An 18584-nucleotide genomic window follows, 5' to 3' on the forward strand; every position below is an offset into this window, starting at 1 on the left:
CTTAATACATTAAGAAACTCTAAAGCAATTTTCTCAATTGGAGGTATGGGTAAGTGGTATTTTACAGGATGTTTTTGCCATAAGAAGACGGAGAATGCTTGAGGGCGTACCTTTTTATTTTCTCGAAAACAGGTCATCATTCAAAAGTTTGGGAATGGTTTTGATGGCAATCATGGTTGAGCGCTTATAAAGTAATCTTCGTTCTATCTGCTAAAGCAGATAGCAGATGTTTGAAAATGATAAAATCTTATGTGTTAAGGACCTTAGACTATTAGGCTTAATTTTAAATTCAGAGTATTTTCAGTCACTATGATGAAATTCCTTCCAAGGAAATACGACATCATCTAAGCTATTTCTGCAGAATTAGGATAGCATTTTGCAGATTCAGCGCCCTTCAGAGGTGAAGCAGAAAACCAGGGACATCAAAATGTCTCCAAAGATGTTGTTTTCGAAGTCATCCTCTGCAGTAAGAAATACTGTAATCTGGACTGAAGAGTTTTGCTATACCTTTGAACTCATTTAAATATCATGCCTCTACCATCCATACATACTGTCTGCCCAACTCCCTAGGGTAATAATTTGACTTATGGAAGAAGCACAATGGCATAAAAGCAAATGCAGCACAGGAGAATATTCAAAGACAGAAAATGACGTTTAGCTAGAAAACAAGCAGCACTGAAATTTAAGAAATGCCAGTAGTGACTGTCAAGACTTGAAAGTAGGAATCCTTTCCCTCATTAGAAACAAATAACCCACAAAGAGCAGTGGCTGGAAAAAAGTTCAAAAATGCCTTGGATCAGCCTGGGTTGTTACAAGGATTCACAGGATTCACAATATCCACAATAAAAAATAAAAAATTGGAAAAAAAAAAAAACAACTCGTCTTCACGATCAGAGGGTGAGAAAAGGGCATAGGTAGAATGTGAAAGGGGAGGTAAATTATAACAGCATGATGAAATGACTTATTGGTTAAAAAGTTGACCCCCAGAATAAAATCCTACTGTTGCTAAACCCCCAGATACTATACCTCAGAGAAACAAATAAACTAACAAAAAACATATTTAATACCTATCAACAGATTTTCACAATCTCACTATACTAATCAAATCAATGACTGATTCTCCCTTCCCCAAGCTGGACACACTCTGCGACAGTAAACTTTCTTTCTGTCTCACTTCTGCTTCTAACGCATGCACCAAGGAAAACCAACTGTTCCCTGGATCTGGGCACCCTGCAATTCCCCAGAATCTGCAGCCTGGAAGTGTTGTGCCAGTGAGTTATGTGGAAACAGCTTTTTACCCTCTCTCATGTGTTCAGAAGTCCTTACAGGGGAAAGATAAGAATAAGAATAATACATAATAAGAATGAAACAGAAGTTTATCACATTCCTGATGACAATCACAAAAAGAACACTCCCAAAAATAAAACAAGTACAGGAAACGTGGGAAGAGGGATAACAAACATGGTAACTTTCTGGGAGGGAAAATAAATAAATAAAACCAAAAAAAAACAGCCCCGATTTTATATCTTCTACTTATGTTTTGGTTTATGAATCAAAATTTTTGATCAAAAAATAGAATAGTCTTAAAACTAAATCATTACTCACAAAAACAGTGGGTAAAGAATGCAAAAATATTCTAATTTTCACTTGTCTTTCTATCCAAAGTCTTTAAATTTAGGGGGGGTGGCAGTTTGATTTCAACCCCCCATCATGTTTTTGGGTGGTATTTCCTAGTTCTGAACTCTGACCATACACAGCTTATTAGTGTGGTAGGTATACCATTAGTATGTTTGTTATATATACAGTATCGATACTGCATGTATATTACTGTAATATGTACACTATTACTTTGATTATAAGAAATGACACAGAGTAAGTTATGGTTACACCTTCTCCCCCATGTCTGTGTTATTTTATTGTCAAAGTAAACTATAAGGATTAGGTAAATCTACTGTAGTCCAGAGTTACTACCTTACTACCTAGCCTAGTTAACTGATCATTTGGTAGCTAAATGGAGTACTAAAAAAAAAAAAAGTCATTAACGAAATTAAGCCACAAGAGAAAGAATAAAAAAGAATAAAGAATATTGTCTCTGTTCACACATGCAACTTCACTTGACACTGTTGGAATTGATCTGGGAGTAACTAAAGGTATTTTAGTATTTAAAGGTATTTAATTGGCTATCAACACAGCTGTCCCTCATCTTCCCTCATCCTATTCCAGGCATATTCAAATTTAAAAAGTCATTCTACTATTTCACTGAACCCTGTTTTTTTAGGGTTCAGATTATAGATATCAACAAGTAACTTTGCTCCATGCTGTCTGTCTAACTCATGGCGATATGAACATTCCTGGCTATTTCCTGAAAAGCTGCTCAGCCATCATGTGCAAAACAGATCATCTGAATGGTTAATCGGCATTGTATAGTGGTACCACAGACATTGGATTCATCACAAGATATTCAAGAAAAAAAGTGGTTTCCTTTTAGACAAAAAAAGTCAAGGTATAGAACAATAGCCAAGAGGCTTCCAAGAAGAAAGAGAAAGTAGTAATATTACAGCTTGTACACCCATAAGACATCCAGGGAAAAAAAAAAATCACTTCCCTGGACAAAATTAATTACAGAATGTTTTGCCTAAAAGGACTGTTCTTTTCATCACCAACAGTAGATCTGTTCTCACATTTTATCACCACGTGATGCATTTTTTGTTATGAAGAGCATCTTTCTCCTCCTCTGAAATTTCTTCTGTAGTATCAAATTGTTCATACTGCCTTAAATCATTTTCCCTTCCCTTGGTATTATCTTCATACATTAAACTGCTCATAACGCATCATTACTAATAAACAGGCAACAATCTGGAACCAAAGAAATCTGGAACACTCAACACAACAGAAGGATGTGACACACATGGCACAAGCAAAACATTCATTAAGCCCTGTCAGAAAGGGCTCTATCAGAGTCAGTAGTCTTATTCTCCTGAAAATCCGCAAGTCAAGTTCAAAACACCTTGCGAACCTGTGACAGACCTCATCTTAATCAGCCTTTAAGAACAAGTAAATTGCAAACACATAGTCCCAAGCTCCTGCTCAGTACTATTCCCTGGTCACATACAGCAGATGGACTGGTGTTTGACAGTCATTTCAGGTGTCTGGCAATCATTTCAGCTGTTGAACATGATGTTGTAGCGTAAGGGTCTCAGGCCAGTAAGTCCCAAGCTATTTAAAACTTTTATTCTTGCTTCTATTACCATTTTTCTCTTTTCCTTCTACTAGTCCAAACCAAAGTCATCTTCCTTTTCCTTTATCAAAGTGTTATCGTGCTCATAGCACATAGGTTAGATAAAAAAGCACAATATCAAAATACCAACAGGTACCTTATTTTCCACAGAACATTAAAATTGAGCTCTCAATTCATCTGTCATCAATTGCTATTTACTTATTTTTTGTTTCATTTTTTTTCTTAAAGAACACGAATAGAGTGACATTTGACTAAGTCTTTATTACATACAAACAGCAATACTGAGCACAGAAAATATTATCATCTTGTACTAATGAAAGCTTTCCCCCCTCAACCCCCCATGCTTTTGCTCAGCAGAATCAATCATTGATTTATTTTGATCACTGACTTTATAAATACAAAATACATGCAGCTATTGACCCTGGACAGCTAAAAATCCATCTATTCATGAGAAACAATGCAAATGACCCTATAATTTCGAAATCTTTAACAAGATCAGGAGAAAACACATTTAATAACTGAGGTGGTGAATCACTAGAGGGTTGGGTAACTGAGTGGTTTCTAACCTTCATTTAACATGGATGAAGCTAGATGCAATGTTGACACTTTAACAATCCCAACTAACATAATGAGAAACAAGATTGTCTCATGTTATATTCATGTTACTCTGTCTAAGGAAAGAAATCATACATTAGGAAGGGATCTGCAAACCAGCACAACTCACTCTCATTTTAGGCTTCTGGAGTAGCCTGCAATAAGGAAACAATCTACCACCCCACCCCCACCCCCCCACCCCCCAGTATGAGGCATAAACTGAAAAGACCACAGAGTAAAAACCATAAAATGCAAGTGTTCATAAACCACAAATAGTTAAAAAATAAAATAAAATAAGATGAAATGTCTGGACATTTTTCTAAAATAAATATCTGAATAGTTTCCACCAGCCATCTGCTCTACCGCATAATATTAAATATTTGAAACCAAATCTATTTGGCAAAATATCATTTAAGGAATTTGACCAAAAAGTTCCAGATACTTAATGCATTCTAAAGCTGTTACCAATACAATGAACAAGGTTTAGTTAAGGGTATATCAAATACGTTAGACACCCCTGAAGAAGTTTGTCTTCCTTCTCTACACCTCTGTTCACAGAGCAGTGCTTATTTAATATATGTTGTGCTTTAATAAAAATGACAAAATGTTAACAAAAGTAAATGAACAAATTCTACTTTAATAAAGAAGGCAACAGATAAGATTTTTCAGCAACTCTTTTGGTAATGACATTTTTAGCCCTTGCAAAACTAAACCATTTTGTGGATTTACTGCTCTTCTGAAGGGCCTGTTGCTCATGAAAATTAAAGGCAATTTCCACCACTAGTAAAATTTACTATAAAAATATCTTAGACGTCATTCACGTTTCAAGGTAAGAGCCAACATCCAAACCTCAGCCCTGTGTTGCATATAGTTTCTCGCTTCTCCTTCTGTGCAGTACTGTGCAGGGCCTAAAAGACTTTAATGACATTTCTCATGGCAACTTTTATGAGTTTTTATTCATAAGACAACAACAAAACCCGCAACTACCAAAAAGAAAGCCTTCATTTAAAAGCATATATTTCACAGCTAATTGAGTTATAGTTAAATCTTTGTATTTTTCATTGTGCTAAGTCTTGCACTGTTGGCTAGATATGCAGTCTCAGCTTATCTTTGCACTGATGATTTTTGTTTTGTAAGGAATGTAAAGAATAAATTGGATCTACTTAGTGTTGCAGGAGATATGGTAGAATAGTGTAACACTGACATGAACTAAGAAAGACTATGTAAAAATTCAATATAATAAATTTACACACATGGGCAGTAAGACATACATCTGCCATTTCTAATACCTGTACAGTCACCATAAATACGGGTACACATGTCTGCCTTTAATAACATATTTTTTTAACCTACACTTTTCAGGTCTGCTGAAGGTGACTTTCTATTATGAGATAACATTGTTGGGATTCAGTTGCCTGGACTTTGGTACCCAACTGCCTTTTCAGGAACCTTAAATGAATATATTTGTATTTGACTGACAAGAACTGAATTTAAGATTTTTTATTTTTTAACAAAAGAAACAAATTTGTGTGAAATTCAGTTGTCTGACTACAAATGTCTAACACCACTTCAGGATATATCCTACCTTCAGTTCTTCCAGAATGGTGCAGGCTTGTGTCATGTGTAAGATCATTCAGGTGTCTCAAAAGTTTGTTTGTAGAAGCTTACACCTCAGGAAGAGAATTGTGACCATAATCTCTTTTCTCCTTTTGTAAATAAAAACTTCATGAAAACATATACTTTTTGAAGTCTTCAGAAAGATGAAATAGAACCTTTAAGTATTTGAAATATTAACTAGCCAAATAGTAGAGCTTAACTCAAATGTATCTCAATGGCAAAAACTGTTTGGAGATTCACTTTTTCATTCCTTGCAGTTTTGATTATATATTAGGATCATAAATGAGAAAGAAGAAAGCAAAACTTTAAGGCTGTGTAATTTCAGTCTACTGAATAGATTTTGTTCCTGCTCTTCTATAGCAGGACTATAGCTCTTCTGTCTCAAAGCCAATGGTTTCCTAAAGTCATAACATTGCCTCTTCCAAGTTGTACATACGAAAATATAATTTCCTGTTAGGATTTAAATGCCTTCTTCTTGCTATCCACTTCTCTTGGTCATTAACTTCAGCTGTCTCTTACAGAACCCGTCCACTTCCTTTCCTCGTGGCTAACAGTAGAATCAAACACACTTCATTTACCTCACTTGACATACTTCCACTTCACATCTTCATACTGTTTCTATGCAAGTAAAAGAGCTGCTAGCTGCTGTGAGAATCCTGAAGTAAGCCTAACAAGGATTAAAAAAAAAAAGTCCCTTTATGGCACTGAGTGGGATGCAATAAAAGATTACAACATGTAAAACCAAAGTAAGGACTGGAGAAAAGCTGATGACTTGGATTTGAAAAATGTGTGTTTAAAGCTGACAGAGATTAGGACAGCTTTATCTCTACTGCAGCTTTATTGACTTCACTGAAGTTACATCAGAGACTCAGCTATAGTAATACAAATAACCAATATTTATTGCTTTTTAAATATTTGTTTTTTAAGGATGTCATTATTTTTTAGCCTACTGTGACTGTCAGCACTAAAAGATGAATCCTTATGGGAATCTGTCAGCGATCCATGTACTCAGCACTGCTTCAGCATGAATTAGCCCTAAATCGGCAACTCACTCTGCTGTCTACAGTTTGTTTCTTTTTCACCTTTGCTGCTATGTTTAAGTAATTAAACAAGTGAAACAATTTATCTTTTTATAAATTTATGAAAAAAACTTTCCTTTTTCTGACTCTCTACAATTTGTGAAAGAAAACACTGATAATGAGATTACTAAAATTCAACCCAGTATTCCAGGTGCAGATGAAAATGATCCGTCTAAATTAAGTGCAAGTAGCCTTTTCCAGCCTTTTGTTTAGGCTGACAATTTAAAGGAGGCTTCCAGCCAGTGCAAACACAAGAGTTTTCCAAAGCCTTCCAACAGCAAGTCAAAAGAAACAAATATCCCACCATTTGAGAAGGTGAACCTGATCATTTAATGGAAAAGATTGTAATACACAATTGGAAGACCAATCTCCATGGTGTGAATGCCCAACATAGTGCTGTTTTAAGTTCTCTTGAACAGAGAAACAATGATATTCAATCACTATTCCAAAAAAACATAGTAAGTAGAACATAAACAGAAATAGTCTATACCTTTCTCCTTCCTCCATTTCTACTACAAGGAATGTGTCCTAATTACATACCCAAAGAATCTTCTCAACATATTACAGTAAAAAAATAAAATTGTAGGATATACATTGTATGTACGTAGTGGATATGACGCAAGTTGTAATTTTGTTGTCTGCACTTGTTTGTAGGGAAGACTCTCCATAAACAAATATTTCCTACAAGGAAATTACATTACAAAAACCTTTAGCTCATTTGAATTCAGAACCACATCCTAACACTTCAAGCCTGCAGATGTTTAGTTTTGAAATGAAGCCATTTGCCCATATAGCGTGATCAGTTTACATATGTTGTTATAGTTTAGTCACTGTTTGAGCTGATGTCTAACAAATGCATGTTTTTTCCCCCCTTCTAACATTTACTCTTTTTTTTCTTTTTACTATTTATATGATACCACTGCCATGACAAGTCCACTCCCAGCTCATACAATCCTTTCCTTTCCTTGTGCTTCAATAAGCATTAACATCACTTGCATTTTCCTCTTTTTGTGTGAAGATTGAATATCCAGCTGTTACCTTAATTAAGTCTGCCACAGGCAAGGATCTGGCTTTATGTACCTGCAGAGAGAACTTTCATGGTGTTTTAATGACTAGCTATAGATTGAGCAAAGTGACTCAAGAGCTAATGCAAGGAAAAGCTTAGCTCAAATGAGTGTCAGAGCTGTCAATTTCCAATTAGGAGACTTGTTTGTCTCTCCTGACAGTGAACCACCACAAATTACATGCTTTAGCACTGTTGGTTAATCTTTTGCCACCTGACAGATGGAAGTAAATCAGTTGATTTATGTTAATCACTTCCAGGAAGTAGAAAATTATTTAAATCTTGGCACAGTTTTGCATCTGTGAGGACAGCAAGAGGAGGTATCACAACAGCAAGCCATTATTTTCAGGCAAGGTGTCATCTGAAGTGTGTCTGGGGGGGAGGGGGGGGGGGGGTGGAATGCGTGGCAGGGAATATAGGGAGCATGAAAGACATTATTCAACCCTTTCTCAAAAGCTCTCCCATTTGAGGAGAAAGCTTTTGATTGTTCATGTCTTGCACATTTTTTCATAAAGTTTCACAAAATTTTCAACAAAATCAAGTTGTTATTTGTATGTGTAGAAGAAATGCATCCAGGTCCCCTGAGAAGATGTTGGCCAATATATACTTAGCAATAGCATCAGTAAGGTTTCTCTTTAAATGTGTCTCTACTAAAAATTAGAAAATACATTTGGCACTACCAGAAAGAGTGAGATGAATTCTACGTGGAAAAATTGAGAATGAGTTTCTTCATAAAAAAAGACTAAACAATATTTGAAAGATTGTGCAACGTCTACTATGGCCTTTGACATGAAGTTCTAAGAAGCCAAGCTGATGGCACGAACCTTGGACCATTGCCTGGTAACATGTGCCAACAAGAGCAAACTGCATTTTAAAGCATGACAAGACTGACTCCCAGTTTGCTCTTTGTAATTTTCCCCTTTTAATACAAGTGTTTAATAATTTGGAGAACAGCTCAGATTTCCATAGTATCTCTGTCCTCTTCTAGTTACTGAACTATCCATATGAATAAAGTTGCCATAACTGCACTAAGTTATTCAATGGGTATAGGCTTTAATACTTGCTTCCTTGTTTCAAACACTTTTAGTTCAAAATTTCATGCAATATCATATAATGTGATTTAGAAAAACTGATAATAGGGTCGTTATTAAAATTATTTTGCACTTTCCAGTATAACTCAAAATTCAAACTTCCACCGTGCATGGAAGTACATGGAAAATTTGGTATGGAAACATGCTTCAGGCTAGCAAAGAACCTTTTTCTGGGAAATGCCAACGAGAAGTGCTTCAGAGGCATATTTTTACTGCAAAAATAGCAAACTGGTTCTATAATTATAAGCAGGTGCCTTTTTACCACTGTTCATTAACTTGACCTCCCTGTGCCCATGAAGGACAATGCTGTCTTAAACTTCACAGTCCCATCCTACCATCACCGCTCTCCTACCCACACATACATTTACTCCCTCCATCTTCCTTATGCCCTCACAAATGGAGCTCCACTTCACTGAGATTGCAGGACAGAAGCACTCAGGGGCTAGATTAAGATTCCATGGACATTAACATGTTCAAAACCCCTCCTGAAATTTTCTAATTTGTTTTAATACATTTATTTTTCTTATTTGGCTCCCTTTGGAGAAGGTTCTTTTCTGTGCTGCGTGGTTCTCAATGCTTTTCCAAGGGCTCCAGAAATACTTGTGCATATAGGTAGCATTATAAGAAATGTTAATTAAAAAGATAGCATATTGCATTCTGAGTTGGCTACAAAATTATACTAAGAATTTCTAGCCTTTCCCCCCATCACACTTGTACACTTTTATGACTATGATGGAAAAAAAAAAAACATCAAATCTTAAAGGGTGCATTCTACTCTAACTCACAAGCCTTACTTGCTTGTTTTGCTTCTTATACATGATGATTTTTTACCGTGTGCTGATTGATCCACTTTCAGCAACACACAAGGTTAATTATCATTCATACTCAAGACAGCCAGCACACATTCCCCTGAAATGGGGAGAGGAGACTCTGCAGTGCTGTCTGACCATATCAACAGGCTGCAGGAAATCAGTGTGGTAAGTATCACATCCCAGGTAATTAACTCTGATTTGGGTGTTCCCCATCAACCTGCCTTAACATTATATTGATGTTTTCATTGTGTACAGAATGTTGTCTTTAAACATAATACATAAAATAGTATTTACATTATTGTTTACACACAGAGACATGTATATTAAATTTTTCTCCTGGCGTAAACAGTAAAAAATAAAAAAAATAAAAATCTCACATTCAGAGAAATAAGAGTTAAAAAGTCAATAGCAAGGTTTCAAAATAAACTTTCTTATGACCTTGTTGGCCTTTAATCTGCCCAAAATGCTTACTGCTACTGTAAGCATATACAGCTCATTGTATTTCAATCAAGACACACACAAAATTATGTATACCACTATTATTTAAATATGCTAAAATTGGTCCCCTGAGATTATATACAAACTTCCTTACACTGTAAGTTCTTTGAAATTTCCTTCTTTGCAGTCAAAAAGTTTTCATGGTAAAATGGGGGTACCTTGTATCATCTTCCTATCCATACATCAAAAGCCCTGTCTGCTCTACCATATTTTCAAACAGGTTGTGTTGAACTGTTATAAATCTCCATATCTTACTTACATCCTCAGACTACAGCTACATTAATACAGAGAGCTTAGTGTAAAAGATAACACAAACATCCACCAGTACTGAGGTGCGGTCATTGCATGGCCTTCTGCTACACTATATTCATGTTATAAAGCTGCCATTTTAAAAGTATGTAAATATATATCTCAGTGAAACATCTGATCATTGCTATTCACAAGTAATTGGGAGAAAAGCAATATCTGAGCTGGAACACTGAAAGCCTGCCAGACTAAGAGCTATAAAATGACCAAAGTGAAATAAACATGTATGTAAATAAAAATAGAAACAAAAAAAAATCATTAATATGCATGTCATTATAAAAGATAATACAAGGGGTATGTATGTATTAAGTAAAACCAGCTTGTGTTCAATTTTTCCCACTTTACTGACATACCTATTTGAATGTCCAATGAATGACTTTATATACTGATTAGCTCATTCCTATTACTATATAATAAACCACAGCCTCAAGTTAGTACAATGTTTATGTCATAGCAAGCTATAGAGGGCACAAACAAGTCCTTTGAAAAATAATGGAAAAACGGGAGAAACAAAAATAGAAACTATAATATAATTTCAGCTTGATTTTATCAAAGAAATTTTGACAGACTGAAAAAAGAGGGAATTACATTTTTTGGAAAGAAAAATTCAACTGTAAGTAATTGTTGCAGAGAAGAAGCTAAAACTTTCATGACTGACAAGCCTAGAAACTGAACAGAAAAAACTCAGAAAGTATTTAAAAACTTATTGGTGAATGCCAACACAATACTTTCTCTGAAGAAGCATGGATACTCACATATACTAATCTTAAAAGACAAATATATATGTGTTTATAATAAATATGTAGGTACATAAAACATGCTGTCAAGCAATTTATAAAACAATTTTAAAACAAACAGAGTTTGGGTCTTCCACCTTTTACCTTGAGTGTGATTTTTTACCCTTAGAAAACAGAGAAACAAACCTTGAAACCTTACCTTGAAACAGAGCAATAAGCAATGATTCAGGAAACCTGAAAAATTTGGATATCTTCTGCAAATAGGAATTTTGAAGAACACACATTGGTACATATATGAACATAAAACTGATGCAGAAGGTTTGGGGAAAAAAAATGAAGAGAAAGTATTTTGATAATGCTTGATAAATATTTGTTAAAATAGTGACTTTCAGAGGAAAAACAGAAATATATGAGGTTCTTGGTCAGTCTAAATGAAACACGGCTATTTCCACTGCTTAAGTGGAAAATCACAGAAACTGTGTCACCTCTTGTTGAAACTAATGGCTTGCCAACAGATGCAAAACTTTAAACTAGCATGGCAGTGAAAAAGGTGAATATATTGTGAACAAGCTTTAAAGTTAGTTGTTTTTAAACCTAGTTATTTCTCATTCCATAAGAAACAAATTTAAATCCAGTTATAATTGCAATTTTGACATCCACGTGGAGAGAAGTACAACATTGAGTCGAGTACCACAGAGATCAGTACTGGGACTTAGTTTTATAATTTTACAGTTTCACTAAGAGCATACTGGAGGATATGAGGTTAACTTTTTTTCTTTTTCTCTTTCCTCCCTGGTTTTGAAAGAAAACAAACAGGAAGACAGCCGACCTAACTTACACACGTATTTGGATATTATGGAATAGCAGCTCACCTTCAATACAACTCCTTCAAATATTAAATAAAGAGCATCCATATACCAGGAGATATCTAATAAACACAGCCCAGACAAACATTCCTTGACAGCAGTGTATGAAAACAAGATAAAGAAACACCTATGGCATGTGAAACTGCCAACTAAATGCAAATTTGTTTATTGAGATATAATGGTGTGACTATCAGTTGGCAAGTAACTGTGAAGATCAAAAAATAGAGAACCACTAATTTTGCTTGCATACACAAGATTGGGTATGACTGCATCTAAAAGAGATTTTAATCACAAATAAAAGAATATCAAAAATAAAAACTGATTTTGCTTTGAAGCAGGGTATAGCTAATGTAAGGGGGATATAATGACTTTCCCCAAATACATTCAGCAATGCGAAGTTGTTTCAAGACAACCATGTAAAACCATGGCAAGAAGAAAATTCATTTGATTTCCCTCCTTCCTCATCAAGACCTATAGCAATGTAATTCTTTAAGGAATATTTCTATGGCTAGGACATCTGAGAATGGGGTCCCTATAATCTCTTCAGCAACCTATTTTAATATTCTCTTCTTTAAGAGCAGAATGTTTTCCATGTCTTATCTGAGGAGTCTGTGCTAAAATTTACTTAATACCTCACCCTATATGTCATGATTACAATATAAATTCTTTTTTTTTTTTTTTTTTGATCAAAACAGTGTAGTATTTTTATTTATTTGAAAAACACTGAGGTAACAGGAGGGAGGGAGGGAGAAGAAAGGACAATCAACTCTTTAGGATAAATTCTTGCAATTTATTCAGTCTCTGCTTATAAGCCATTTTATTGCATCTTCTTTATTTTATTTTTTTTCTGGTTCTGCCTGTGAGTTTTCAGTCTTATGTGACTGCATTGAGATGCCCATCACTGAAAGTATTAGCCAATGCTTATGTCTGTACTAGTAAAAGAAACACTTCCAGGGAATACTTACAGGCTGTGAGATTTAATTTCTTACACTGTTAAATTGTTAGAATGGTCCTTCGTCATATTTTGACCGATATGAACTACCATTTTTTCAAAATAATTCTCAAAGATATGAAAGAAACAATTCTCAGCATGTGGTCTGGATCCAGTCATCCTCTTCTGAAAGGTAGTAAGTGGCATAATGGTTTGGTATCAGACATATCTGCCATCCTGCGCCAGTTTTTTTGTGACAGCCTCTGGCATATTTAATTTACTAGAACACACACAACCTGACTACTGTTGAGTAAAGTGAATCACAGAAGTATTGTTTTATATATAAAAGACAAATGTCAGCCTGATTTTACTAGGTCATATCCATCTTGTGAACCTGTGAAGTTCTTCATTTTTTAATTTTTATTAAGAATATTCTTAATTAAGGAATTGACAAAAGAGAGAAAAGACATAAAAAATGAAGGACAAGATTAGTTTGAATTTTAACTCAGGCTTCAAGATACTGGACAGTGTCAACCATCTTTTTGTTGCCTTGAGTTTAATAAACATACCATCTATTCCATCATTCAGTTCCTTAACAAAATTACTCAACGCTACTGGATCCAAGACAGATTTCCTGCAGATTTTCACATGATTCTGAATTATGAAAATAGTGGCTGTATAATGTATGCCAAGTCACTTAGAAACTAAAAATACGTACAAGTCTGTAACAGTAACTATTTTGAGGAAAACAAACAAGAAAACAAAAACAGTGGACTTGCATTCCTTTTGTGAAGTGTTAGGGACCAGAAAGAGCTAAACGACTTCCCAGGGTCCCACTCATAGCTATTCTTTGTGAATTTACACTTAGATAATCTAAAGATATAAGATAAAACAGAACTTCCAGTGCTGTGATGCTGAACATTACATCCAGAGCATACAAAATAAGAATCTTCAGTGTTTATAGGAATGTGTTAGGTATCCTCTTTTGATACCCTGGCAAACCCACACAAGAAAGTTCAGGAAGGATCCAGTGTTAGAATAGCCGAGACAATGAGAAACTCCACACAAAGGCTTTCCCCCACAGAAGGGCTGCTGAAGATAAGACATTACAGACACTGAATCTTCAAATTGTTCGACCTACCCCATAAATTTCTGATGCACTCAAATGTATGGGCATCCCTAATGTTACTTTCTTTCATCTACAGGCTACACCATTATAGTGCCCAGCCTTACACAGCTGCTGCTAGGATGAAAGCTCTTCTAAAATGAACACATATTTCATTTTAAAAAAAGCTGGATGAACTTCATGCCCATTAACTACTGCAAACTCTGTGGATTATAGAAGAGTTTTGTTACTTTCTTTGTTCAAGGCCTTCTGCTTTGAGCCATGTAATTATCCATACTAGTAGAAGCAATGGTACAGACTAGGGTGATCTTTTGAACTACAGAATCAGTGCTTTCTTGTGGGATTCAGGGAATGTGATCTGAAGCTTGTACAACACCGCAAAATTAAGACAGACATATTCTTAATACAGATCCTGATGAATATAGTAGTATTCTGGTGAGATAGAAAAGTTTACTAAATGGTGGTTTATATTTTACATTAAAAATTGAAAAATTTTGTTTTTAGACAACTGAAGAACAGCTGCTTTCTATTTGTTTTCATTCAATTTTTCACAAACACAGTACACTCATCTAGTTCATCCCATCCTTAGTTGCTCACTAATTTTACTTACTAGTTTATCAACCCTGTCAATTATCATGGCTTGATGAAATGAACACTCTGAACTCATCCTGTGATTGTGTCCTAAACTTTGGTCTCCCTGGAACTGCAAAGAAAGAACAATAAAGACAGAACATTAGGCATTGCATTCTTAAGAGGTACATCCCTGAGGCAAGAGAATGCAACTTATTATATAATGTCAACAATTTAAAGGAAACAAAAGGAAGTTCAAAATATATATCTTGAAACTTTCTACAATTCTATAAGTAGAATCCTTTTATGCTTTTGCATATTATAATTTGAGAGCTACATTGAAGAGAAGCTTTCAATTTGAAATGTAAAATAGACACTTTGAATGTTATGTAAGATTCACTTAAAATAAGAAAATGTTTTATAATTAGGATAAATACGTAAGCAAAGTGATCGTTGACATTAAGATTTCTCTATAAGGTGTGAGAGTGTTTCCTTTTGCAGGAGCACAACATATTCCTTGATGCCAACTTAATTTAATTGGATGCTCTTTAATACTGCAGAGCAACTGAAGTGTTCTTAAAATGGTAAGCTGTATCAAAAATACAACTAATATGTTTGGGAAGTTGATTCTAGAAAACATACCTTTGTTAAGAGAAAAAAAATTCAGTGTTACTGTTCCAGCTTAACAAAATAATATGAAGTACGAATAGACAGTGGTAATTCAGTATATAAATAAGAAGCTTACAGCAAAAACTTTTTTAAAGTATTTCTAATGAAAAACAATACAATTTGGAAAAAAGTGAAAAAACGCACACTCCTGGATTAGTATCTGAAGATAGTCGCTAATACATGTAATTGTGTGTATAATTCACTCAACTGACAAAGAAATGAAAATGATGGTAACCTTTCCTCAAGGCTTCTCTCTGGAATCAAAAATACTAAGTGGCAAGAAAACGTTTTGGTGCAAAGCACCGCTGTCCGTTTATGCCACGTTAAGCCAGATCAATTAAATTTCACATACAGTAAGCGCAGTTGAAATGCCAAATCTGTGTACTCTTAATGGAAGCTGTGTACCCTTAATGGAAGCCATCCCTCACAGCATCACTCCATTTCTAGATATCTAGATATGCATAATGCATATTCCAATATGCAAATTTGCCAGATTTTCAAAAACAGGCTCCGGGATTCATTTCGTGATCTAGTGATGCTGCTCCTGCAGAAGGAAGTGCAGAGTTGTTTAACCTCTGCACAAACCGAAACTCCCCACCAGTCCCAATGCAAGCAGGAGGCCAGCTCTGTATTTTTTTTCCCCCCAAGAGATGCAGGTGGAATGGCTAGAACGAGGATGAGGGGGAATCTGGAGGACTCTAGGTTGGCTTGAAAGGGCATGTAGTTAATAAGGGGCATGCATCTCTTTGTATTATCTTCTTAAAATGTGAACTGAAACCTTTTAAGTTCCTGTCAGTTTTGTATTCCTGGTTTCCTTCTCAATATGATCAATAAGCACTAAACTTTTGTATGTGTTTCTTGTTTTTCACTTTTTGTTTAAAAACAAACACACACCTTAAATTGGCACAAAGGAAGAAATAGATTTTGTTATTATTGCACTCCTTAGAAATATTAATTCCCTTCTTATAGGATAGTTCTGCCCCCTGAAGTTATCAGGGAGCTTAGCTTTACAGTATGTTCTGAAAAAGATTAGCATAATGTTTGAGGGATCCTGACTGTTTTAAGTTTCAGGAGAGTCAGGGCTCATTATAACAGACTTGTATAAGAAAGCACCCTCAAGTCTTCAAGCACAATTAGATAACCAAACAAGTTTCAAAATTAGGGCAAATTTATCTAAAAACAATCTGTATGTGTCCTGGTTCCAGTTAGGACAGAGTTAAGTAGCTCATAGTAGCTGGTAGGGTGCTATGTTTTGGATTAGGATGAGAAGAGCGCTGATAACATGCTGATGTTTTAATTGTTGCAGAGCAGTGTTTACACCAGGCCAAGGACTTTTCGGCTTCTTGCTCTGTCCTGCCAGCGAGCAGGCTGGGGGTGCAGCAGGAGCTGGGAGGGGACAGACCCAGGACAGCTGACCCAAACTGGCCAAAGGGGTATTCCATACCATCTGACGTCATGCTAAACAATATATAGGGGTGGCTGGCCGGGGTGGGGGGGCCGGCTGCTCGGGAATAGGCTGGGCATCGGTCAGCGGGTGGTGAGCAATTGCATTGTGCATCACTTGTTTTCTTACACATTATTATTGTTAATACTATTACCATTATCACTATTATTATTATTATTGTTATTATTATTTTCCTGTCTTAATAAACTGTCTTTATCTCAACTCACAGGCTTCACTTTCCCGTTTCTCTCCCCCATCCCAGAGAGGGAGGGGGGAGGGTGAGCGAACGGCTGTGTGGTGTTTAGCTGCCAGCCGGGTTAAACCACAACAGTCTTTTTGGCGCCCAACGTGGGGCCCGAAGGGTTGAGATATCGACAAATCTGACCAGAGTGTGTTAAACTAAAATTGGTATAAGTATTGGACCTGCTTAATAGTTGCTAGTCACGATGTTGATTGCCTTAATCTCCAGTCTGCTGTACCTGTATTCCAAATTGAGTTTTATGGTGCGTTACTTTCTGTATGTGCTCCCTGTTGCACTGTTTATCCTTTCCGGGCCCTGGTTTAAGATTGTTATGGTACTGTGCGGTGTAACAATGGCTTATGAAATGATGAAATATCTGGTCACGACTTTAACCTGGTATTTGTACTCAGCACTGACATCGACTCTATACTTTGGAACCCATATCTCGGAAGCTATTAGCAATTACACCTATTGCCTGTTTTCGTTAGGGAGCCAATCTGTGAAGGGGACAGGGGAAGACATGTTTCCCTACCTGTTCACTCTCCCTTTCTCCTTCACCACCACCCTCTTATCCCCCGAGTTAGTTACGGTGGTTCTCCGAGATGTTGAATATCCTTGGGATACTCAGACCAGCCTGCTCTTGTTGTTATGTCTCCTGAATGCGCTTCAGATTTTGTGGAGGGTTAAACAACTACTTAGGAATCTCATCCGGAGATCTGTCTTGAGGCGGGATAGTTGCGAGTGGCAGGGAGTGTGGGAGGATATGGGCAGGTTTCTAGAGCAGTGGTCACCTCCAGTGTTTTGGACATTCACCCCTGAACAACTGCAAAATCCTAAAAAGCTGGCAGAATGCTTGAAAAAAAGGTGTCATGACTCTGGCAGTTCCAAAGTGACACAAGTCACTGTAGCGTGCTGGGGTCTGGCTTGTGCCTATCGAGCTGCAATTGATGCTATTAGCAACCTAGCTCCAGCTCCAGCTCCTGCAGCCGCTCCAGCTCCAGCTCCTGCAGCCGTTCCAGTTCCAGCTCCTGCAGCCGCTCCAGCTCCTGCAGCCGCTCCAGTTCCAGCTCCTGCAGCTACTCCAGCTCCTGCAGCCGTTCCGGCTCCTGCAGCCGCTCCAGCTCCAGCCCCTGCAGCCACTCCAGCTCCAGCTCCTGCAGCCGCTCCAGCTCCTGCAGCCGCTCCAGCCCCTGCAGCCACTCCAGCTCCAGCTCCTGCAGCCGCTCCAGCTCCTGCAGCCGCTCCAGCTCCAGCCCCTGCAGCCGCTCCAGCTCCTGCAGCCGCTCCAGCTCCAGCCCCTGCAGCCGCTCCAGCTCCTGCAGCTGCCCCAGCTCCTGCAGCTGCTCCCACTCCTGTGGCTGGGTCAGAGAAACGAGCTGTAGCAGTGCAAGTTGACCCCGCAGAGGGTATTCCAACCCCTGTGGCAGACCCTGCGTCTGGGTCAGAGAAACGAGCTGTAGCAGTGCAAGTTGACCCCGCAGAGGGTATTCCAACCCCTGTGGCAGACCCTGCGTCTGGGTCAGAGAAACGAGCTGTAGCAGTGCAAGTTGACCCCGCAGAGGGTATTCCAACCCCTGTGGCAGACCCTGTGGCTGGGTCAGAGAAACGAGCTGTAGCAGTGCAAGTTGCCCCTGTAGACAAGGTGAAAAAATGGTATAGAGGCTCAGGTCGTTTAAAACGCAGACAGTCTTCTGCTAAGTCT

At 37.1% G+C, this 18584-nt stretch overlaps 1 protein-coding gene across 34 annotated transcripts in view; it reads right to left on the minus strand.

Moving 5' to 3' along the window:
* Positions 1-18584, minus strand: part of LOC310893274 (uncharacterized protein) — a 101959-nt gene that overhangs the window by 35482 nt on the left and 47893 nt on the right. For 24 of the 34 annotated variants that reach the window (XR_014578862.1, XM_083821974.1, XM_083821992.1 and 21 more), the window contains 2 exons: positions 14569-14661; positions 13230-13924 (listed from right to left, as the gene is read on the minus strand). The exons of 4 other annotated variants lie outside the window; for them this stretch is intronic. Coding sequence is in view for 26 of the 30 variants with exons in the window: in XM_083821974.1 (XP_083678100.1) it covers positions 13784-13924; positions 14569-14661 (234 nt within the window). In the remaining 4 variants the exon portion in view is untranslated. Of the gene's footprint in view, positions 1-13229; positions 14662-18584 lie in introns of those variants that run through there. 6 more of the 34 variants (XR_014578860.1, XR_014578861.1, XM_083821979.1 and 3 more) reach the window with 2 other exon arrangements.

Source organism: Anser anser (genome assembly GCF_964211835.1).
Source record: "Anser anser genome assembly, chromosome: 2".
NCBI lineage: Eukaryota > Metazoa > Chordata > Aves > Anseriformes > Anatidae > Anser > Anser anser.